Source organism: Ctenopharyngodon idella, chromosome 24 (genome assembly GCF_019924925.1).
Source record: "Ctenopharyngodon idella isolate HZGC_01 chromosome 24, HZGC01, whole genome shotgun sequence".
Classification (NCBI taxonomy): Eukaryota; Metazoa; Chordata; class Actinopteri; order Cypriniformes; family Xenocyprididae; genus Ctenopharyngodon; species Ctenopharyngodon idella.
The window spans coordinates 10,690,376-10,716,079 of NC_067243.1; the positions used below are offsets into that span (position 1 = coordinate 10,690,376).

Genomic DNA, 25,704 nt, shown 5'->3' on the forward strand with positions numbered 1-25,704 from the left:
GACTGTATAGACAAAAACATTCTTCATAATATCTTCAGTTCCACAGAAGATAAAGTCATACAGGTTTCAGAAATGAGGTTGAGTGAATGATGACAGAATTTATTTTTTTGTGTGCGTGTGAACTACCCCTTTTAACTAACATAAATGACCCTTCCAGGTTTCATGTGTTCAAAACCATGCTGGTCTACCAAAATTCACCAGTTAGACCAGCACTTATGGGTATAAACTAGCCTGGACCAGCTTGGAATGTCTAAGCTGGTCTTTTCAGCAGGGAAAACACATTCCAAGCCAGCATGCTTTATGAATCCAGTCGGAATTCTTTATATGGGAAATAATTCCAGTAAATGTAAGTTAGGGACTCTGGATGTCCTACATGTCTTAATTTCAAAGACATAAGAGGCCTACAGGTATAACCCTTTCCAAAAGGCATATAGAATGTGAATTTAAGACCACAACAACAAGCCAATAACATCAACCGAGGACTGAGGTCTTTTTTAGACCCTTCAGGAAATTTGGAGCTCATGCGAAACCGAACCCCCCCTCCCTCCCTCCCTTTGGGGGGCCCGTAGGACTTCTTTTCCAAGAAGAGGGGGGAATTAAACAAATCAGGCTGTCATCGACCTGTAAGACCACATCTGTTTCGGTCGTTAGTAGGGAGTCATCCTTGTGCTCGAACTGTACAGCTGCCCTTATTAAGTTAAGTTCTCTCGGAGTCCATCGGAGCGCCGCTTGTCGCGTTTGTCCAGCCGAACGACGGCCTTCTGAACCACCCGACATAAATAAACGGGTGCGGATCAAAGCAACAAGTGTTCAGAACCATAATGTCGCCATATTCAGAGAAACGGCGTTCATCAATCACCGAGCTGTAGTGGGTCGAGAGTGGATAAATGTTCCTGGTTAGGTCGGGGGAGTCGGTGTGTGTGAGCGTGCATGGAACAGTTAGACTTGACATGTTGTTCACCCTCCCGATTTTTAATAGCGTGTGACGAACAGCAGAAAGAGTGGTGGTGGTGGGGGGTGGTCAGTGCTTTCAAAACGTAATTACATCCAGATTTTTCACAGCTTTTGACGCACTCTTGGTAGTAGCGAGGACATTTGAAGCCAGCAAACTGAAACACCTTTTAAACAAAGGGCTTTAAAAAAAAAAAAAGAAAAAAAAAAGAAAAAAAAAAAGAGGGTAAACATTTAAATAGAAGCGCTAACCATTTTACATTAAGATGTGACATTGAAGAGAATCCCTACATAGTGTCTGTTCTCCAGCCAATTCTGTATGAGGACAGCAGATCCTTAAATTAATGGTTTAATGTCACAAGTGCCACTAAGAAGATGGAATAAAGAGCGCACCACTGATCCACAGCTGTAAGGCAACTGCAATTACTCAAGTCTGAATTAGTCAAAAAGACCTTTGAGAGAATTACACTAGATGCTCTCCGATGTTTTTCAGGTTACACAACAAATATGAGCAAGCAAAGTAAATTATTACTTGAAAGTAAACATGAACACTGCAGGGATAGAAAAACCTGCAATAAACAGAAAAAAACCACAAAAAACATCTACATAAATTATGGAAGACTGGGAATATGAATTAAAGAAATGAAGGAACCAATTTAAAAATGAATAAACTATTATTTATTGAAACTATAAAATTTAAATAATACAATTTGATACATTTTTCTAACTGATTTGTCTTTTTTGGCAGATAAGGAATGCCACTTAAATGAGGGAGCCATCTGTCAATTTAATAATTCAAAAATAACTGAAATAACTTTTCAGATATAAGACTGAGTATGTAAGTCTAGCAGATGTCATTGAAAGAGGACGAATAAGGTTTTTAAAAGTGTAAAAAAACATAATGAAGTTTTAGTAAGTGTTAACAATGAGATTATGTGGTTTTTATAATCAATTAACACTGCTTTTGTCATTTTTTACAAGATGGACAAAATTTGTCACCAAAAAAGTCAGTTTTAAAAAATATCAGTTTTACCAAATGACGATATCTATCTAGCTAGCTAGCAAAAGGACAATCAAACATTTTATATTTAGTTTTTAAAATAATACAACATTTTCCATGTTTTATAGCGGTTGTACCGAATGACCTGATGTTTCGGGACATGCGTATGAGCAAGTGAAAACATTAATTTTTCAAATAGTTAGAGAGTTAGTTACTTTGCTTCACGACCATGTGGTCCTTTGCATGTGTCTGAATGATGTCACATCCTGTCACATGATATTGACCGCATGACTTGATCCAAAATGGTCCCTTTATATTGGTTACTCCAAATGACATCAATAAAATTAATTTCTCCGGACTTTCTTTCTCATAACAAAGCAACGACTTCTACACATAATTTTAATATCGTTTTGCACTATGTTGATATATGATGTTAAAAAACCATGCCAGAATAAAAAAATATATACATTTATTACATTTTTAAATGTTTTAATCACAAATGAAATGGCTGTATTGGCCTTTGGACGGTTAAACCGAATGACCTTTTGACACTTTAAAATCTTTTAAGTTACCTTTATATGTAGCAAAATATAATTAAATCCTTTTGGATTCAATAAAAGAGATCTAGTTGTACTACCTTACATACTTTGGATGTCATATCTTTGTTTTTTATTATTATTATTATTAAGGCCTTTGGACAAAAAAAATGACCCGTCACATCACTGACCAAAATATAAAAAAGACTAAATCATATACGTCTCTATGATATGTCTCTGGTCTCTAGATATAGGTCAGCTTTCTCTTTCAATGACATCTGCTGGACTACAGGCCTAGTCAGACCACACGACTCTGGCAGATCTACTAGCAATGCAAATCTCAACATAGCAGAGGGTCCGACATACCTTTCTTTATTGAAGTTGCTACGAAATCCTACATACACAAAAGGAAATGTAACCCCCTTTGGCTTGGGGCCTGAATCATACCCATAATGCCAGGAGGGATCAGGTTACAGTGGTATATGGCACGGAGGTCATCTCAAGTTAAAAGTGGGCGGAAGTAGGGCGGGGGTCTCAAGTATAGGGCCTACGTGCAGGGAGTGTTTGGATTGGGCCACAGACTCTATACTACTCGGCTTCAAACTGGATGGTAAAGAGAAAGAAATACAAGGAGATGAATTGCGAATAAGAGAGAAAGAATGAGGAAACTGACCGAGCTGTTCCATCCAAGTTGGCCTTGTGGATGAAGCTGAGCTTGGCGTCGGCCCAGTAGAGCTTCTGCTCCTCGAGGTCGATGGTCAGTCCATTGGGCCAATAGATTTGCTGGTGGACAATGATTTGTCGATTGCTGCCATCCATTCCCGCTCTCTCTATTCTCGGCTCCTCCCCCCAGTCGGTCCAATACATGTACCTGAGAAGAAGAAAAAAGCGACAGTCAGCTGGATTCCATTATCCGAGAGAAAACAGTCACAACGAGTCGACCAGTCATCCACCGACTAGACGATGAATATGTCTAGTTTTCACATCCCTATTTACAAGGAGTATAACATGCAATCAGTAACAAAGAACAAACACACTCAAGTATGGTGGGACACTGAGTTTGCAACGGTTTACGTATTGACTGGAAGCTGCTCAAGGTTAGGCAACATGTATTTGGAGTTAGACTAAACAAACGCTTCGAGAGCAGGCTGTTTTCAAAGCAAACCATATCAGAGTTATATTTGCCAGAGCCTGTCTCACTTGAAACACTTCATATGAGGAAAACACAACACAGCAACCAAACCCAAGCACATGCTCAACAACTCTAATCTTCTTTGTTGGCAAAAAGCCTTTTCATGTCTTCAGGAAATACTAGCAGCCAATTCAAATGTTCATGGAAAACAAAAAGGATCGTAAACTAGCCATAGTAACCTGACAAATATCAAATACATACCAAAAAAGGGAGGCTTGGTTTGCACATGCTGCTCCTCACATGAAATATTAAAATACTAATATTTCTTATTTTGATTAATATTTTTATTTAGTAATAATAATAATAATAATAACTTATTATTATTATTTGCATTTTACAGTCATATTGATAAATGGGTCCATGACGTAATGGGTCATTTTTTTGTCCAAAGGCCTTAATAATAATAATAATAATAATAATAATAAACAAAGATATGACATCCAAAGTATGTAAAGCAATACAACTAGATCTCTTTTATTGAATCCAAAAGGTTTTAATTATATTTTGCTACATATAAAGGTATTTTACATATTTTGAAGTGTCAAAAGGTCATTCGGTTTAACCGTCCAAAGGCCAATACAGCCATTTCATTTGTGATTAAAATATCTTAAAATGTAACAAATGTATATATTTTTTTATTCTGGCATGATTTTATATCATCATATATCAACATAGTGCAAAACAGTATTAAAATTATGTGTAGAAGTCGTTGCTTTGTTATGAGAAATAATGTCTGAAAAAATTAATTTCATTGATGTCATTCGGAGTAACCAATATAAAGGGACCATTTTGGATCAAGTCATCCGGTCAATATCATGTGACAGGATGTGACATCATTCAGACACATGGTCATAAAGCAAAGTAACTAACTCTCTATTAACTATTTGAAAAATTCATGTTTTCACTTGCTCATACGCATGTCCCGAAACATCAGGTCTTTCGGTACAACTGCTACAAAACATGGAAAATTTTGTAATATTTAAAAAACTTGTACTAAATATAAAATGTTTGATTGTCCTTTTGCTAGCTAGCTAAATATCAGTCTGTTAGCACTGTTTGAAAATATTGTCATTCGGTATAACCATAAGTGTCGTTTGGTAAACCGAAATTTTAGTTAAACCGAATTACTTTTTTGGTGACGAATTTTGTCCATTTTGTAAAAATTGAAAAAGCAGTGTTAATTGATTATAAAAACCACATAATCTCATTGATAACACTTAATAAAACTTCAAAATTAATTATATCTCCATTATGTTTTTTACACTTTTAAAAACCTTATTCGTCAATGACCCAAATGTATTTTCAGCCAAATTGCACAACCCTACAAAGAAGCACAGCATTTTTTTTAAAACAGTCAAAAAAACCACAAAATTAAATTTTTCCGCCCGAATCATACATCAATTACAAGATGCCAAAACCAATGTCATTTGGTATTCACTGATGTCAAACTTGGTGCAATGAGTCTTAAAATAGAGAAATTTTTAATGCATAAGCAACTTAAACTTCAGAACACTTAGAATACAGTGTAGAAGTCGTATGGACCACTTTTACGTTACTTCTTTCTCATTGTTGCGGTTCGAAAGCACTGTTACCATTGACTTTCACTGCATGGAACAGAGCAGCAACAACACTGCTCTAAATATCTCCTTTTGTGTTTCTCAGAAGAAAGAAAATGAGGGTGAGTAAATGATGACAGATTTAATTGGAGTGGAGTAAAGTGTTCTTTTATGAATATCACTCCAATCATATGTAAAGGCACACCACACCTCTCAAATGTAATTACGGGTAGCTGCTGCTACAATACGTTGTACTTTAACTGAAGTACAGTTCAGGAACTGTAGTTGTCTTGATGGCATATCAGCAAATTGTTAAATGGTGTCGACTGGCTTAACTATATGAAGTTGTTTCATGCCTTCCTTAAACAGAACAATGCCCTGTTCATGTTGTTAAGCATTGTGTGTGTGAGTCTAACCAATTTTGTATAGCCTATTAGCCTACTTGTGAGGGAATATGAAATCTGAAAAGTTACAGTTGTGTGGCTAAACTACATCCATAATATGTGTCAAAATTTAATTTAGTTTTCTAATCAACACAAAAAAGCAAACCGCCAATGGAAAAAAAAGAGAATGAAGACAAGAGGGAAGGAGGGGGAATGACGACAAAAATGGCAAAAAGACAAGACGAAAAAATGCATAAAGGGAAGCATTCGCCCAGAGAAGCCGTGATTACTTGTAGCGTACAAGCTACGACAGCAAGCGTGTTGCCAACGGAAACACTTATCAAGCCTCATGCCAGCAGGGAGACCAAGCATGAAAACTCAACCAGCCCTTCCTCCCCTGAGATGCATCCTATTAGCCTGCCTGTGGCTCCAACGGTTGTGCTGTATTTTTCTCAATTAGGAACTTTAGCATTACACCACTGCCGAAACCTGACGGCTGACAGAACAAAGAGACGACTGAACAATGGTTCTGAAGAAGGCCGTAACAAGGACAATAACTCTTTGAATGTCAGTCTGTAGTGAGGTTTATAACTGGGACTTTGGCTTCAAATTTAGCAACTTATTAGCTAGAGATAAGTCACAATGTTCAGCTAATTGACTAGCTATCTAAGAATTCCTCAGAAAGCTATTGCGCTAATGTGTTTAGCTACCACAAAGAGTGCAGTGCTCATGTCAATTTAACACATTTTACCATTTTTGTAACCACAATTCTACAGATTTTACTCTGCAGAGAAAGTGAAGAAGGTAAAGTAGCTTAGCAATGTCTCGTTTTGCTTTTGCTACCAAAACCAGATATCACATTAAAGAAAAACTCTCATGCAAAGACGTCAGCGGAGACAAACAACCAGAGTCAGTATCTCTGGAGTGCGTGCGAGTGAGTTTGTTGTGATTTTGTCTTGTGTTATATGCAGATATAAACCTGACGCTTGGCCACGCAACAGAGAACATCAACTGAAGCCACCCAATGAACTGAGATGGTGGAATGTCTAACAGAAGACGGCAGAACGTCTCCAAACGTTAAATACCAGCTATATAACTCCAAATAAAACACTTCTGTCAGATATTTGGATGTGCCATGTCTGTCTGGCAATAAAAACTGTATTTTTTTTGTTCATATTTTAAAATTCAAGAAGAGTCAGCAAATTTAACACGGCAATAAATTAAAAAACACCCATTCTTTTCATCTGATGGCAATTCATCTTTTCACTCCTCCCAAGCCTCTTTTGGAGAATGTGAAAACAATGAACGTGTCTTGAGAACAGACAAACATAATTCAGGGGCCCCTGCATGCGGTTACTCTCACTCTGAGGGGGTTGTAAAAAGCAGAGCCCCCCTTTCAGTGATCTGAAGCAGGGCCCCGACAGAGGTCTTGGATCTCCACGGTAAATCTCAACTCAAAGCTCTCAGGCGGTGACAATAAGAAAATAAAAGTGCACGAAGCTTATATTAAATATGTCTGCTCAAAAATGCCAGACATTAACTTTCGGATTGCAGAGTAACTGGATCTTTGTGGATTTCTCACTCTGACTATTTCTTTCAAATGCAATGAACTTTAAAAAAACAGGCAGCTAATGTTTTGAAAAAAAGCATGCGGTATGGATATGTTTCTTTAGGCGACAGGCCAGGAACAGTGTCTGGCTCCATTTTTAATGTCTTCATCATACACCGTACAAAGTGAAATGCATTCTGGGAAAAATGTCCTAGCTCTTGGGTGTCATAAATACACAATGAGCTAAAAGCCTTGTGCTCGCAACTAGATGGACGATAAAAAATGTGAAAAGCACAGTTCAGCAGCAGTGCATTTAGCTTTTTTAACCTAGACCTCGAGCTGTCATGATAAAAACGGCATTGATATTTAATCGGGCTATTTATATTTATATTTTATAAACAAGAAACAATAACTGAGTGTCTTTTGTGCGGAATTACTTCCTTCCGCCATGGATTCAAATCTCAAGTTGACAGTTTAAAAATTGAGCCCAAGCCTCCGTTACTAATTCTAAAAAGTCACTTCATGAGTCAATCATGTTTTCTTGTCGAACTAGTCAGTGTCAATTCTGTTATCGTCAAACTCTGTTACCAAGGTAGAGTAACAGTGTTGACAGTCGTGTATGTGAGTGTTAGAGAGAGGGAGAGAGAGAGTGTGTGTTTCTCTGTGTACGACTGCCACTTCTGTTACATACTGTCAACACTGTTACTCTACCTTGGTAACAGAGTTTGACGGTAACAGAATTGACACTGACTAGTTCGACAACAAGTCAACTATATAAGACGCGTTTTACCGAAAATATAACATTGTTATGGCCTGTAACAACTTGTGATCTATGACAATGAGTAACAAATTATTAAAATAATTAAAAATATATCCATTTGAAAAAAGCAGAAAAAAAAAATGACACCAAACTGACATTTTTGATATATATTTTTACTAGTGGGTGCAGGACACTATAGTTCATTTATGTAAGTGAGGATAGCTAAATAAAGTAAACTGTGACATATTATACCCAAAAATTCATCATACAGTGGACTACCAGTAAAATTGATAAAAATTTGGAACCAAAAATTATTCAGACACTTTGACCTGACCATGTTTTTCTTAAACGGTGGGTATCACACACAGTTTCTGCCAATCTCATGTTAAACTTAAGTACCTATAGAGTAGTATAGCATCCTTCATATCGCCGAAAAGGCTTTAGTTTTATCATATTTATAAAAGATACATAGGCTATACCGAGTCTTTCCGAAAACAGCCGAGCGCCTGGAGGCATGTCCTGTGAGCAGAGCTAGAGTCACAAGCACGCGCAGCTTTTGTGTAGCAATCGTCTGCAAGCTATCAATGGTCAGCTAAATTTAAACACACACAATACACCATCACATTATCCATGGATAACTTTTGAATCACTATAATGAATATGACGTATAGTGAATGATGAATAATGAATTTCTGAATTCATTACGTTCATGTAGTGACCTGCAGTACCTGCGGTTCTGACTCATGACTGGGAAAACAAAAAGTAATTAATATTAAATATTTTCCGTATTTTAAAGTCTATAAAATATTTTTAAATAATAATGATAAAATATTATTATTATTAGAGATGCACCGATCGACCGGCCAGTCTTTCTGTTTATTTGTTCTTATTTTATTACTGACTTTTTACTTGTGATTTTTTTTTTTATGAAAATAAAACTGCGTTGAGGAAAAGTAGATTTTTGTTAGTATATGCTGTCAATTATACTTTTTAGAAAGAAAATCGGAATTGGCAAAAATCGGCATCAGCAGATCACACTAACAAAAAAAAAAAAAAAAAAAAAAAAAAAAAAAAAAAAAAAAAAAAAAATTAGAAATCAGAATTGGCCAAGAAAATTGCAATCAGTGCATCTCTAATTAATAATAATAATAATAATAATAATAATAATAATAATAATATTGTATTTGACAGTAGACAGGAATGAACTGCACAGCTAGAATAGAATAAAATCATGACAGGCTTAAAATCCTCAAAAAAAGTGAATTTGTTGATATCATTAAGGCTGCACGATTATGACAAAAATCATAATTGTCGATTATTCCCTTGAGATTGTAATTGCGATTATTAAATTACAATTATCACAATTTACATTGAATGATGTTTTTAATAGCTTTATACCATTGTTTGAAGCAAAAGCATGCCATATTTTTATATGAAAATAAACAACCTTAAAACATCCTGCCAGAAAAACTTTTAATGCTTTTCTATGGCATTAAGCCTCAAATGTCAACTATACATTGGTTTGGTTTATCCTTTAATAAAAAAAAAAAAGAAAGTAAAAAATATGCATGGTATTATAATGTTATACTAAAAAATAAAAAAAAACCTTAAGAATAATGCAAGTGGACTTTTTTTTGTTGTAATTATGCCTTTGAACAATTATGTAATTGTGGCATCCGTAATAGTAATCACGATTAAAAAATTCGATTAATTGTGCAGCCCTAGATATCATTCTTAAAACTGTTACAATCCTCCAACTATAAGACACGCCACAGACTGTGACTCACATTACCTAACATGTCTCAAGCCAAGTACGTGCGTACACGCTAAGCCAGGGCTTAAGTAATGTAAGTGAGAGCGATCTCTCAGAACTCAAGTTACATGTTGCATATAAACACACCAACTCGCCAGCCAAGTCAGAGGGGACACACAAGTGGAATCTACTTCGGGGCGGACAAACGGCACCAGAAGAGTGAAGGTTTGTCATGCAGGATCTACACGCCACACAACAACAGGAAACAGCCTGAACGCTACGTTGCATCCCAATCTCCCTTTGGGGGGGAAGTTCTAATGGCCTATAAATAAACATCTAGGCCACATATTAATGAACACTGGGGGGTCAAGGGTGGAAGGACGCATGCGAAGACCACCCACTGAATGGAGAATGGGGGCGAGAGAAAGAGGAAATGAGGGCAGAGAGGAAGGGACTCACCTATGAGCAGGGTTTAGCGCTATCGCCCGGGGCTGGTCAAGATCTTGCCAGAAGAGCACCTTACGAGAGGTGCCGTCCAAGTTGGCTACTTCGATGCGGTTCGTCTCAGAGTCGGTCCAGTAGAGTTTGCGTCCGAGCCAGTCGCAGGCTAAGCCATCGGGGGAATCCAGACCTGATACCACTACCGTCTGCCCTCTGCCCAGTGTGGCCTCCTTCATAGCTGAAAAACAAGGCATCCATTCAGTTCCATAACAGTATTATCAGTTTAAGCATTCCTCAAATGTTTCATTCTGCCTCCAGATAATGATACAGCTTTTTGCTGTGCTATAGCAGGGTTGCTGCCTGCAAAAATCAATTCTTATTCAAAAAATGTCCTAAATGACCAATCGGCATTGATTTTCAGTCGTCTCAAAACCAAACACATGCATTTTTGAATACATGGAACCATGAATGAGACTATATTGCAGTTATTGGCCAATTTTTTTATTTAAATTATTTTATTCATTAGTAACTGCTAATATTGCATATTTAATGATCTTTGCCTATTTTTAGATTACTTTTATCATCATCTACTGCTAACTTATAGCACTAGATTATGGCAAATATTTAACTTAATAATGACATTTCATTACTATTAGACATCATTAGACATGGAAGGATTTTTTTCCTTTTCTAAATTAATCAAGTGTGACAGAAAAGACTTTGATAATGTTATAAAGGATTTAGGTAACACTTCAGTGTAGGGAACACATATTTACTATTAACTACAACTTTTGCCTGACTTAACTCCTAATTTACTGCTTAGTAATAGTTAGTAAGGTAGTTTGTGTAGTGTTTAAGAATATGGTCATGCAGTATAAGGCATTAATATGTGCTTTATAAGTACTAATAAACAACCAATATCCTAGTAATATGCATGCTAATAAGCAACTAGTTAAAAGTGAGAATTGAACCCTAAAATAAGTGTTACCAAGATTTCTATTTCAAATAAAAGCTGTTCTTTTGAGCTTTCTATTCTTCAAAGAATCCTGAAAATAAAAAAGTGTCACGCTTTCCTCAAAAAAATTCAAAATTGATAATAAGAAATTTTTTTTGATCAGCAAAAATCTAATGATGCTGAAAATTCAGCTTTGCAACAGAGGAATAAATTACATTTCAACATATATTAAAATAGAAAACAGCAATTTGTAATTGTAATAATATTTTACAATATTACTGTTTTACTGTATAACACATAAATGCAGCCTTGGTGAGCATAAAAAAAATCTCACTAGTCACGTTTCCATTACCCTTTAAACGGCGCAAACTGAAATTTCGAATTGAAAATACGCCCAATGGAAACACGTCAAATTCGCAAAAACTTTTTTGTGATATATGGGAGTTTTTACGCTCACATGAGGTGTTTTTTCAGGCAATTCGAAAAAGGAATATTTTACAAAACTGCAATGGAAACGTTTTTTTTCGCATTTACAGGTCACCTGCCATATGTAAAAGGCGATCATTCTTTAAAGAGGGCGCGGTATGTTTGGACAGAAGATGAGAGTTCTTCATTAAACTCATAAAAGACAAAAGTATTACGGGAATACTGGATTCTAAACAGCAAAGAAATGCCACAATTTGAATTTATTAAGTCCTCGAAGCAGATAGGAGGGAGAAACACCCAGAAACACCTCATACGTGGCCACTCCCAAGTATAACGGGCTTTCCTTGCCATAAAAGCTTGGATAACATGCCTACGTCTCCTTTGATTAAAAATAATAGCTAGTGCAGTAGCTGCGATATACGTAAACCTACCAACATCTGTTGCCATGAGTTTTGAAAAGACTTATCGCAAGAGGAAAAAAAGACGTTTTAGTCGCATAACGTCGGTTAATGGAAACGCTGTCATTTCGCAATAGTCCTTTATCGATATTTAGAAAATATCATAAAAGTTTTGCGCAAATCTGTAATAGAAACGCGGCTACTGACCCCAAACTTATGAACAATAGTGTATGTTGTGATGTCTATATTCTCTTAAGCACTGCTTTATTACGTTTATATTTTGTTTATTTTATATTTATAAAAATGGTATAGGTTTTTAAATAAGAGCCATTTCTATTGATCAGCTTATCGGTATCGTCCAGAATTTTTATATCAATGCAACAGCACTGTGCTAAAAAATAAAATCCCACGGGTGGGAAAAAAAAAAAAAAAAAGATGGAATTTTTAAAATTACAAACATAAATAAAAGTATCTACATTGCCATCTTCAGTAATTTTCTTGACAGTAATTCCAAATCACAAAACACTGATCTTACAGATAGTACTGAGGTTGTAGTAGGTCTGTTTGATGGCCTCCTCACTGACGTCCGTCCAGAATATCAGGCCCTCCGAGAACAGAAAGTCCACTGCGGCCGCATCCTCAAGATCGCTGACGACCACAGCGGACTCAGACCGGCCCGCCTCCGCGTCCACCAGACGAACATCCCGCCGGTTGGCGAAGAGCAGCAAAGGAGAACCTGGCGGCGAAGTTCAGGTGTGACCAAAGAGATGGGCAAGGTTTCATTTCATTGGGTTAAATCATCATTAAAAATATTGGAGCAACAAGCAATAACATTTTCGTTACAAATGATGACTCTGCATTTTTGCTACCAAGAAATCTGGCCTTTCAAAAAACGTGCTTGGTAATCCACTCCGTCTGTCTGCTGCAATCCAAGCTCCCGGTCTCTAAATAATCAGTGTTTTTCATGAACTCATCGCACTAAATGAGAGGCACATGTGACGCTCTCTAGGGAAGGAACAGCAGAGGAAACAACGGAAATGTCTGCCCTTCATTTTGGCACCCAGATATCTCCACGGGGACCGCCAGTTGGCACCTCACACCCGGCCGCATGTGCCAGCAAGTGCCACTCACGTCGCAGTCAATAACTTCCAGAGGGTGAGGGGGGAGAGGACATATGATGTCATTAGATACAGACACAATGGCTATGGTGAGAGTGCTGAGGGTTGGGACGTCCTGCTGTGGTTTACCAGCATGCCGCTTTACTAAGAACCATGTCACCATCGGCAAGCAACTGCGGCTTTCTGATGTTTGTGGTAATGCTATTAATAATAACATTTAAAACTCCTCAAGGATTAATATTAACCGTAAAAAGCCAACTCTATCATATTTGATAGGCAAATTTCAAAAGCCTCTATATTAGTTACATGAAAAACCTGTTGATTATCCATATATTATTCTTTAGAAAAAGCATGTTAAAATGTGAGTGTCAAATATGATATATCAGGCTTTTGGGGAACATTTTGTACATCTCTCATCAATGCATTGCATTATATGCTTTGCTCCCCCCCCCCAGTGTCAAGTGGTTCCACGCAACTATATTGAGTAATTTACATTGAGTAATAACACAATTGAGTAAAACCAATTTAGTTGTATGAACAAAAGAAATTCAAGTAAAGCTGACAAAATTTCTTTGAGTAAATACAAATCATTTGAATTTGTCACTGTTACATAATATTTACATGTGCAGTTTACTTAATAATGTTGTTTATTACATAAGGTGAACACATTTATTGACTTAATTTACCTTATTAAATTAACTCATTTGTAGCACAAACAAAATGTACCCAAAACAATAACTCATTGAATTTAATTGATAGCAGGAATTTTAGCCTATAAACATGCATATATATAAGGCTCACAGCCTAAACACAGGTGCCACTCTTCTGCATAATGGTAACCACAAAATTAAAAAAACATTACAGAAACTCCTCTAAATGTCCATCATAACTGAATATTACTAACATAAACTGTCTTTCCCTTTACTGAAAAACACAAAATAACACTTCAATCCCTAAATTTACTCTCCTAATGCAGTCCCTTGCAAAGCACGCTGGGAACTACAGATCTACTGCCCAGTTAGTTATGTCAACATTAATTAGTGCGTTTCACTCAGCAATGTTAAATTGACTGAACAAACACTTATTAAGTAAAGCTGACAATACTCATTTTTTAGTACAGACAACTCAGTTAAATTAAGTTCATGTAGTTACATGAGATTTTAAGTAAAGTGAACAAGGATGGTTTGAGTGAAACTAACAACAGTGAATTCATTTTTTTGAGTGTTGATTTACAATACAAGATATCAGAATTACATCTTACTTTTGGCTGAATATCAGCAACTGCACCAAATTTCATTTATTTGCTCAATATAGTTTTTTCCTCCTCCAATAAAATCCATACTCTCCTATAGCTTACTACATTAGCCATAAAAGCCTATTTTAGATTTTGTCTAAAGGTTCAATAATAGGGCTGTATGATTAATCGGAATTAAATCGCACGCGATTTGGCAAAGGCTGCAATTTTTTTTATGCGCAGCTTTTCAGTGAATCACGGCTCTCTTATCAGCAGTAAATGCTGCTCCATCTGAAAACCAGAGGGCGCTCTTGCGCAGAAACTTTAAATATGCCCCACAGAAGTACGATATAGCGCACTTCATTCCTGGAAATCCCTATGGGCATTATACTATCGCTTAGGCTGGGTATTGACACAATTTTCATGATTCAATTAAATTTCTATTCGCATGCTTGCGATTCTATTTGATTCGATTACAATTTCAATTCGATTATTTTGGATGTAGTATATCTCTCAACTAATGCTGAAAACTACACATGGGAGTCAGTTGGTACTACTTTACTATAATATTGAGGGTTAAAATTAACTTACTAGGTACAAATATGCCTAAAGATACGCTGTATATACGGCATCTAAACAGAAACACTTTGGTTTTCAGAACAAGGGAGCCAAATCTGAGAACTAAAACCATTGAGTTAATCCATTCCTGGTGTCTGTGAGCTCCACTCAGATAAATATACAAACACTTAAAATACACTCAACTATGTTTTTTAATAATAAATAAAGTTTAGAATTACATAATCACATTTCTACTCCAATTCGTTTTTTTTAAATATAAACATTTAAATCGTGGCTGTCATAACTGATTTATTCAAACATCCATTAAATATTGAAGAACATTATAATGAATATGTAACGGTGCATAGCTATATTTATCAGAATGCTGCTTTCTAGAGTTCACTTTTCTAGCTGACTAATGAGTTTATGGTCACTGAATATGTTTTTCTGAGATAAATGTGACGTTACGTGACATTGTTTACAAGCTGTTTTATTGATGTCTTTCCGAGGCTGAAACACTGATTGAGCTATTACAAGAGACATGAGTAAGTTGTACTGTGTATTTTAACATACCTTCAGATGTTTATTCATGTTTATTTCGCGCTGTAACTGGTATTAAAGTGGAGGAGAGGATGTTCACATTCGCTCCGAGCTGCCGCTTCTCTTTAACTGAGGCGCTAAAGCGATCTGTCACGTCACATTAAACAGCGCCAAAACAGTATTTATTTTTTGAATCTCATAATAAGATGGACGTCATATGAAATTTGAGACTTTGCTTCATATCAAAAGTAACAAAGCACAAAGATTATTGCGATTTATTGGATGGGAGGCGCGCTACATGTTCTGTTCATTCATCAACTGAAAACAGACTAGACTAATCGATTCTTGGGATTTAAGAATCGATATCGGTTCGTAAAAATGAGAATCGAGAAATCGATATTTTTTACCCAGCCCTACTATCGCTGTAGGTGAGTAACCAGAAGATTGAAACACTTTGATTGATTAAACATAACTAATAAACACGACAATGACAATATATGGTATATTTCAGTTCTTCAAGCCTTCTCAGGTGTTTTCATGATAATAAAGTATATTTATATTTCGATGCTAATCAACATAGCCCTTATTACTGCATAGAATACTATGAAATAACATGTTTTGTGTCTTATTCTGCATAAAAAGCCACATCATCTAACAGAAGGATGCTCAACCGACGTTATGAAGTGAGTTTGGAGTAAAAACATGATATTGTTTTTTGTTGGACAAGAGGTTCATAAATGCTTCTCATGTTTGGAAAGATGTTTGACGCGTGTTGCTTTTTCAAATGCACGTTATAAGCAACTCAAACTCGCAGTGCTTTCAGATGGAGCAGCATTTACTATTGATCACAGAGCCGTGCTTCATTGACAATAATAAAAAAAAATAAAATAATAATCACAGCCTTTCGGTTTAATCGATTTAAATGCGATTTCATGTTAATTTCAATTTATCGTGCAGCCCTAATTCAATAAGCAGTTTAAATTATATTTCAGACTATTATTTTATATGGCATGCTTTAGAGGGTTAATGTAAAAGTGGTTAAAATCTGTGAGAAGAAGAGCCATTCAATGCAAGTTGGCAAGATTTTTCCTCACCCATTTTATCAGCTGACAGGTAAAAACTCTAAGTCTGATCGCTTACAAAAGTAAAAGCCTCTCCTCAACAAACCGCATGATTTCAGGTATCACTCATTGTCTGTAGCACAATCTTTTCAGGATGAGTTACACGCCAAAGTTTAATACTTGTGGTTAGAGGTTTGTTTAGATGCCAACCTAAAGTTTGAGCAAAAGTAATAGCAATTTGTTACTTACGTCGAGATTTCAATGGTCCTAAAGTGGCATATTCCATCACGTGATCTCAGCTTTCTGCCCAAGCCACTATCCACTAAGCAAGCAGTCTTACGAGACTAAACAGAGCACAATGTGTGATTTGGTGTTATCTAAAAGCAAACACCGCAACAATTTTGGGCTTGAGTGTAATTTTTCACTAACCAGCAGGGATAACGTAAAAAGGTGTTTTAAATTATGGTCAGCTATAAATAAGCCATGCATAGGTTGATTTTACTTAAAAAAAAAAAAAAAAAAAGGTGTGTCACCAAACATAGAGGAGCCTAAAATGAAGATAATTTAAGCCACTTCCTGCTAAGAACACACATATGCATATCGTTTAGTAATTGCCCATACGACACTCTAAGAAGCCAGATTTGATCAATCCTTCTCTCTATTCTGGACCATTTAAAACTATTAAAGACCATCGATTACAAGACAAATTTACTGTAAAACATAACAAAATGATGCTAAGTCTAAAACAACACTTTTAGGTTTACCTTTCCATACAGTTTTCACAAACTGACTGACCGGCTATGACCACAGGAAGTGTCTTGCAATTATTTGGCAAGTGTAAACGCAACTTTAGCATGATTTACAGTTGTATACACTTCATACAAACACAGCACTCCGTCTACTAAACAGTGACAGAGGCGTGAAGTACACATGCTGTAAGCAACAACAGACCCCAGACATCAAACAAAAACCCCCTGTCTTCACTTCGCTGGCCCACAGATTGTTCCTTCAATCATTTGGTCCACTCCTTTCTTCCAGCTTTCCAACTACATCAAACACAGAGACCAACCAACTCGAATCACTCTGAAAAGAAGATGCAGGTCTATTCTTTCTTCTTATCAGTTAGTTTTTTTAAGCATTTACATTTTACACAGTTTGGTGTTGGGCTCTGCGATATGGCCAGAAAAGTTATCACGATAAAATTATCAGAAGACATCGATAATTATCATGATAAGTGTCAAATCTTTATTTCTTTCAAGTTTAAAGGCATTTTTTTGCTCCTGAGTGAAGGCTTGGAGAAACCAGACAATAAATTGTGGTTTTATCATCAGAACATCACCAACACTTGCCAAACAGGTGAACATATCACAAATTAATATTACATCTCTTAAATCTTTTATCTCTTAAAATGACACATTTGACAGTAGCTTGAGTTGGGAAGCAGATGTAAATTTATGTTCATTAACAAAAACAGGAACATCTCTAAAAGCTGTAACAACCTCATATTTAAAGGGTAAAATTTTTATAAGTAAAATTTAGTCTTCCATAGTATTTTGATCATGTTTACCACAGGTAAAACCACACCTCACTACCATGGTAAAAAGTAACTAGGCTATTTGGTTTCTGTGGTATTTGTTATGAAAAACAGTAGCCTAAAAACATTTAGTATAAATACAAATGCACAAAAACTGTTATAGCTTAGCTTAATAACAAAAAAATACTGCAATTATTTTACATTACTCCTTTAATGTTCACAATAATAATATAATAAAATTCGATATGAATATCCCACATTTTTGCCACAATCCCATGGTTTCAGTTAGGGATGCACCGAAATAAAAATTATGGGCCGAACCCGAAAATTCTAGATGTACTTGGCCAAAAACAGGAAATCGAAAATGACTTAAAAAAAAAAATTATTCATTTCTTATTTTTCATTAGTTTTTTTGTATAATTGTACTATTAATATTATACTTTTTAATTAAATTCAATAATTTTACTGAATCTGAATAAAAAAAAAAATAAATAAAAAATACAAGCCATATAATAACCACCCTTTACTAAACTTAAATACAAATACTAAAGTAACAAAAATTGGACAGAAAATAGGCCTGTAATAAAATAAGGTTAAAAACATTAATATCAATATATCAATATGTTATTCTTCATTCAGTTCGATGCAACAGAATCAGGTTTATATTATATAACATATATATTAACTGAACACGGAGGGGGCAGGGCTGCATATTTTCGGCTTTTATTTTCTGCCTTTTTTCTCTTTCGGCCAAAAACCAAAAATGCCTTTTTCGGCCGATAATTTTCGGCGGCGGAAATTTCAGTGCATCCCTAGTTTCAGTTAGTGTTACTACAGTAAATCATGGTAAATGTTGGTGACTCGTCGATTGAAAAGCCTTCTATCATTTTGGCTCAAAGCTTCTCCTGTTTTCCTCATCAGTATTGTTGAGAAAGTCAGCGCTGTTTCATCTGGCTGAAATCAGAAGACATTTGATTTATGGTTTGTATGGGAGAACTCTGTTGCACCAAACTCAAATCTTCTCACTGGATCTCACAGCGCTGTTTACTGGCGAGACGCTTTTGGTGCATTTGCCATTTAAGGTTTCTCATACACAACAGAAATGGCAGCGCTTATCAGTTTTTGTCACGAGTCTGCAACAAGCATGTGCAGCATTATTTGCTTAGTGCATGAACATTATATCAAACACTTTTGTTACAATTTTATCACGGAAAAATATATTGCTATAATTAGCAATATCGTTTTATCGCCCAGCCCTAGTTTGGTGGGACTATTGGCAATGTATGTGTCATTCGAACAGCATAATTGCAGCATATGCTTCCATCTGCACAGAAAAGCCTTTGGAATGGTCCACCAGAGCCTGGGAGGACTCGGACACCTCCTTCCCCGGCGAGCACAGAGCAGTGGGGATTAAAAAGATAACCTCGTCCCAACAGCTGCACTGTTTTATGAGATCACACGGACCTCTGCGGCCCAAATGTGCAAGAAAAAACACCACCAGCATGATGCATAACAACCACGACAGCACCCCCCACCCAGCACAATCTCCTACCCAAACAGACAAGATTACTCACTCCGCGTCATTTCAAAACATCAACCTTCAGTTGTGGACAAAACCAAACACATTAGTTGAAGGATAGCTAGGCTATATTTAAAGAAAATTAGATTCTCAGCCCTCATGACTAACCTTTATTACAAAAAATCATGGGTCTTCAATGGTTCCTACAGTAATAATGTTCTTGACATTCATTCTAGGTTCTTCAGATTTTAGGGGTGTGACGAGATTTCTCATCAAGGTGGAAAGCTGTCTCGCGATATTGCCATGACGGAGTGTGAGGGTGAAATTAGGATAGAATATGCCACCGCTACGTTTACATTATGCCTCCAATGTCATTTAGCTTTTTCTAGAAATAAAACACATTTAATTCAGTTGGATAACGGTCGCTTCAATTCCATCCAGCTCAGAGTTGAAGAGTCGTACGTAGTGCAGCAGGAATCAGAGTTCACTGATCACGTGACGAGAGTAAGTGACGAGATGACTGACAAGACCAAGCATCTGACAAATGTCTTATCTTGTAGAATTCACGCTCAGCACCGCCACTCCCTATTCACAGAGTATGCGTGATAGCAAAATCGAAAGCGAAAGTAAAACGCGAACGTGCATTTAAACGCGATTTCAATACCTCACATTTTGAAAGCGGCTCCCTGATGCATGCAAATATCTCCCAATATGAAAGCTATCTTTGGCTGGGCTGTGTAGCTGTAACCATCTCTCAACTCTGTATCATGCTTGAAGAAAAATTTGGTCTCTATTTGCACATTGAATATTGAGAGTATTTTGATTATGGTTGCTCTTATCGTTTGCACTTAATAGCCTGAGACTAAGAGAAAGTGTATTCATTTTTATTTATACTGTTTTTATTTCTATGATCACTTTGTGGAAAAGAGTTCAGTTAGGTCAAAAGTTGTAAAAGCTCTTTAATCATGTACAGTTCTAAGGTCTGAAGAGACGTATGAAATCATACAGGAGAGAAGCTTGTCAGTTGTTTGTGGCAAAACCTTTTACAATGCATGAGTATTGCTGTCTTTTACTGCATATGATAATTCATAGTCAAAGTCGAACTGAAATGACATTCATTACAAGATGATTAGTTAAAACATTTCAAATGCACCTGCAGACTATTTTTCAAGCCATGTATTTCATCATTGAGGATTTCTTAAAAATACTGTGTAAAAATCACGTATCGTTCTCGTGAACTCAATCTCGTGTCTCGTCTTGTCTCGTGAGCTAACTGTCTCGTCCACACCCCTATCGGATTTATCAATCTGGGTCTTCAGGGATTAATAAAGGTCTTGACATTCATTACAGATATATCTGGAGATCCTATAAGAAACATCAAGAACTTCATCAATCTCCAAAACAACAGATTGATCAATGTGAAGAACCTATAAGGAACATCAAGAAAGTTATTAATCTCCAAAGAACCAAATATTAAACAATAAAGATTCTTGATGTTGATAGGTAGACAGTTATACAGACAGATCTTATATAACATTTTTACCTCAGAGATGACAGACAGATTGATAGACAGACAGACAGATAGAGACAGACCTTACATAACCTTCAAATTTTTACCTCAGAGATTTTTACCAAAACTGAAAGACAAGGTTTTGTCAAGAAGATAACATTTTTGTAGTTCTTTAACTTTTGCACATATTTCAGAGTTATTATTGTACAGAAACATAATTAGAAGCCACTCAAAGATTTCTTAAAGGAGTTTCTGCAGGTTCACAACTTCTGTGGACACAAAACTTTCTCACAGTGCACAATGAGAAACAAAAGGGGAAACAGATGAACTCCAGCAACTTCGTAATGGTTTTAGAGTCAACAGGCCAGAGGACAAAAGCCAAGCGAGCCTTGTTTCAATGGATATTTGAAACACTGCGGCTTATTAGAGGAAACAAAGTCCAGCAAAAGTTAAATTTCAGCCACAGCATGAAGATTGCTAGTAATCTCCCTAAACAGACGTCCCTAGGAGAACTCATTTCCACTCTATAACCAAGCACCCATATGACTTAGGAACTTCCGCTCTTCTCCGACTTTTGTAGTGCCAGGAGGGGTAGTTGAGAGCACCTGGGCCCACCGGGCTCCTCCTTTGTAGAGGAAGAGCACAAAGAAACAGCTGAAGGAGTCTGAGCTTGTCACCAGAATTAACCGTCTACAGAAGGGAGGAGCACAAAGGAGGTTTATGAACACATGAAGAGCCCTGGAAAGTGGGTAAAAGAGCTTCAAATGAAAAGCTGCTCAGCTCATTCACTATCTCTGTTTTCTTCCTCTGTCCTCAATCTCCTTTTACCTACCTGATCTGCCTGATTACGATCAAAACCGGTCGCTCACTTCCTCCAGCCCATATCAGCAAGAGACCATACAGTAAAGCATAGAGATTGCGTTAAAGAAAACATGCAAGTATGCAAACACGCAAGCGTTTTTAAAAAAAAACACAATGTGAACTCTGTGACACCTTATGATCCTAAAATAATTCATACCTAAAGACGTTTAAATTCTCAAAATGCATCTTTAAAATCTTTATATATTTTTATATATTATTTATCTATCTATCTATCGTACATTGTCTACAAACCTTTAACACAATTTTGAACTAAAATAACAATAAAACACAAAAGTCCTGCAAAGACACACTGACCCATAACAGGATAAAAACAGGGACTGGATGTTACATTTCCTTCGTTTTCCCCCCCAATAACTCATTTTATTCAAATGCAAACTTGTTTAATTAGCTTAAGGAGTGATTGACATTGGCAGTAGGAGCTTGACAATGGCATCAAAAGTTTTGAGGTTTTTGTTATGCTAAAATTCAACAAGGCCTTTTGTTGATCACGCATGTTAAATTAGCAATACATGCAACAGATTTTCCTCAATCACTTTTATCTTAGAATACACAAAAACTGAAAAAGGTTGAAAATCACATACTGGGTTACTACTTATTAAATCTGTATTAATACTACTAGAAAAACTGCTTGCTGGCAGACGCTACCAACCTTATATAGTGGCATGTCAACAAATGAACCACTTGCTATTGACGTGACCTGAATAAATCAGGTTTTCCTCCAAACATTTAAGAACACTGAGCCCACACTCCAAAGAAACAATAACATGACAGTCTGTTCTCATAATTACAATATAATAGCTTGTAAAAATTGCAACAACGGCTGCATACAAACAATGTAGCCTGCAATAATTCAGGCACATTTCAGCCAAGAAGAAGGAGGTTTTGTTCCCTCACGGGTTCTTCAATGGTACTTTGCAGCAGCTAATTCTTGTTATTACAAGGTTTTTAGATTATAATCTTGGTTTATGGGTCCTATAGCACCCATATATAAAAGTTTTACTTACAGTACAAGAAAATGTAATTGTTCATTGTGGAACGTATTAAAGGTTTTCCAATAGAATCAGGCTGTAAAACCTTTTTGGATCTAATTGGAACCTTTACTTTTTTATTGGATTGGAATGGACTGGATTCAAGTTGTTTGGACAAATTGGTAACACTATATTATAACTTTTAATAAGAAGTCATTCGCAAACCCTAAATAATGCTCAAATGTTCATGTACATTCAAATCTGAATCAAAGCATTTCTAACTATTACATTAACTGATCATCTTGAGCATTATTTTATGCAATTGAGTTTAGTAGACTAGTCTAATATAAAATGACTACTTGTAAATGCTGTTAAATGTTAAGAAAGTAATGAAAACAATATAAATAGACTTGAGTCGATGCATAATTAATGACTCAATCCATCTGAATTAAAATATTCACACGGTTCTGCTTGCTTACTCCAGAAATAAAACCAACCCAGAGTCAAATCTCTCTCTCGCTAGGCGTGAATACAAACATCCCAGCAAACCAATAATGAGTACATAGTGCTAAAACTATAAATATTTAAGCACAGGCATGTTTGAATGCCAATTTCTCACCAGCAACTCTAACAGTAAGGTTTTCAGCAATGCTGCTTAGTAACATTATGAAACTATCTGATATTAATAATTTGTGTCTAGGGTTTTTCACAACAGACATTTAATTTATAGACTTTTCTCCAATATATAGAGAGTTGGCATGATACATATTCAAAAAGTTGATATACTTCACCAAACTATAAGTATTCTGCTTAATTACTATTCATGCAGCTTTTGTTACCTGAAAGACTATGCTTTTAAAAATTCATTTATTACACTACAGGTCCATTTTAAATCAACTAGTTAAGTGGTAAAGCCAGAAATGGAGACTAGTTACAGACAGATATAACATTTAAACCGAATATTAATCTACATTTGAACCTAAAAAAAATCATGAACACACCAACTTCCCATTTAGACATAGCCTATACTAATGAACTAATTTATAACCTTCAAATGAATTACATGTTAAGCACTATTAATGTTAGTTAAGGTATTATAAAGTGTTAGAAAACAAACCTAGCTCTTTATATTGGAGGCTTGCTGAGAGTCTTTCTTTTTTACTCTAATAAACTTCAGCAGTGTTTCCGTTGAAACGCCAACTTTAGTTTATCCGCTTAATTGTCAGTAACACTATTCAGATGAAGTTCAGGTAAAACAACAGACTTTAAAATAGTCTTAAAAGCCCATTTAATACTTTTACACTATTTTCTCGCTGACACCCGACACCACCGAGGCCTCCATAACACACAACCAGAGCAGTTTACACGTCCTAGGAGCTAAAAACTCCTATCAAACATGTCAAATACTTCCAGCAGACTTCACAAAATGCGGCTTTTAGTTTTAAACTCAACTTCCAGAAGTGCACATCTGGGTTCACAAACCCGCCGCAGACTATAGTTTAGCTGAAGTTTACGCAGACTTCACTCACTAAAGTTACTTCTCAAACTATTGTTGCACTATTACACATCTTCTATTAAATACATGCTCGTGCGAAACAAAACGAAACAAAATACGCAAAAACTTACACGAAACAAACCGTGCTCTAGTTTGTTTCGCGCTCGTGCGTTTTACTTTGTATCACATTGTTCGCGGTGATATAATGACTTCAACACCTCAGAGCCGTAGGAAAAACTCAACAAAAACTATTTTACTCACCACGAATCACCGTCAGACTACAACAAAGCAGCAGTTCCAGCAATAAAATCTCCATCGCAAGCGCTCCGGGCTTTAATTCCATAATCCCAGCTCCATTTCTTCGAGGTATTGGTGTTAGGAGAAAGTTTGTAGTCCGTAGGTCGACCAGTCGGACTTTTTTTCGCCCGAGCGACTCTTCCAGCGATAGTAGAGGAGGCACGAGGAGGGGAATGACTGACAGCGGAAACTGATCGACGTCATCAAGTGGGATTGTGCGGCGCTGTGGCGCGTTCGCCTTGCCAGACCATAGGAATAGTGGAGCGAACAGAAGAAGACACACACACACTGTAAACTGTAATTTTGAAAAGAAAAAAAAAAGTAAAATACTACAGTAAAAGGGTGTAAAGTTAAATGTACAGTCGCATTATCCCAAAAAAAAATAAAAATACAACAGTGCATATATATTTATTGTATATTGTTATACATATATTTTAAAAGTTTCATTTCCGTTTTTCCGTGATGTTAGACCTTCCACTATTGCTGAACTCAAACGGCCTCTGGTAATTCTGTTTTAGTAGATGGAACATCAATGTTTGATTCAGAATTATAATAATCTTTTAGTGAAATAAAAAGAGACCCAAATGAGTCAATTGCTAATACAGTATCTCACATTTTTGTAAATATTTTATTATATCTTTTCATGTGACAACACTTTAGAAATGACACTTTGCTACAATGTAAAGTAGTGAGTGTACAGCTTGTATAACAGTATAAAATTTGCTGTCCCCTCAAAATAACTCAACATACAGCCATTAATGTCTAAACCGCTGGCCACAAAAGTGAGTACACCCCTAAATGTCCAAATTGTGCCCAAAATGTCAATATTTTGTGTGGCCACCATTATTTTCCAGCACTGGAGTTCACCAGAGCTTCACAGGAGCCACTCTTCCAGTCCTCCATGACGACATCACGGAGCTGGTGGATGTTAGAGACCTTGCGCTCCTCCACCTTCCGTTTGAAGATGCCCCACAGATGCTCAATAGGGTTTAGGTATCCTCAGCTTCTTTAGCAAGGCAGTGGTCGTCTTGGAGGTGTGTTTGGGGTCGTTATCATGTTGGAATACTGCCCTGCGGCCCAGTCTCCGA

The 25,704-nt window shown here is 36.3% G+C and overlaps 1 protein-coding gene across 2 annotated transcripts in view; it reads right to left on the reverse strand.

The window, feature by feature from the left end:
* The window catches only part of lrp5 (low density lipoprotein receptor-related protein 5), a 69,995-nt gene extending 45,187 nt beyond the window's left edge, over positions 1–24,808 (reverse strand). For both annotated transcript variants that reach the window (XM_051884045.1, XM_051884044.1), the window contains exons 1-4: positions 24,581–24,808; positions 12,436–12,636; positions 10,140–10,359; positions 3,161–3,358 (exon numbers count right to left, since the gene is read on the reverse strand). In XM_051884045.1, the coding sequence (XP_051740005.1) occupies positions 3,161–3,358; positions 10,140–10,359; positions 12,436–12,636; positions 24,581–24,662 (701 nt within the window). In that variant the 5' untranslated portion in view covers positions 24,663–24,808. The remainder of the gene's footprint in view (positions 1–3,160; positions 3,359–10,139; positions 10,360–12,435; positions 12,637–24,580) is intronic.
* Positions 24,809–25,704: the final 896 nt, after the last annotated feature.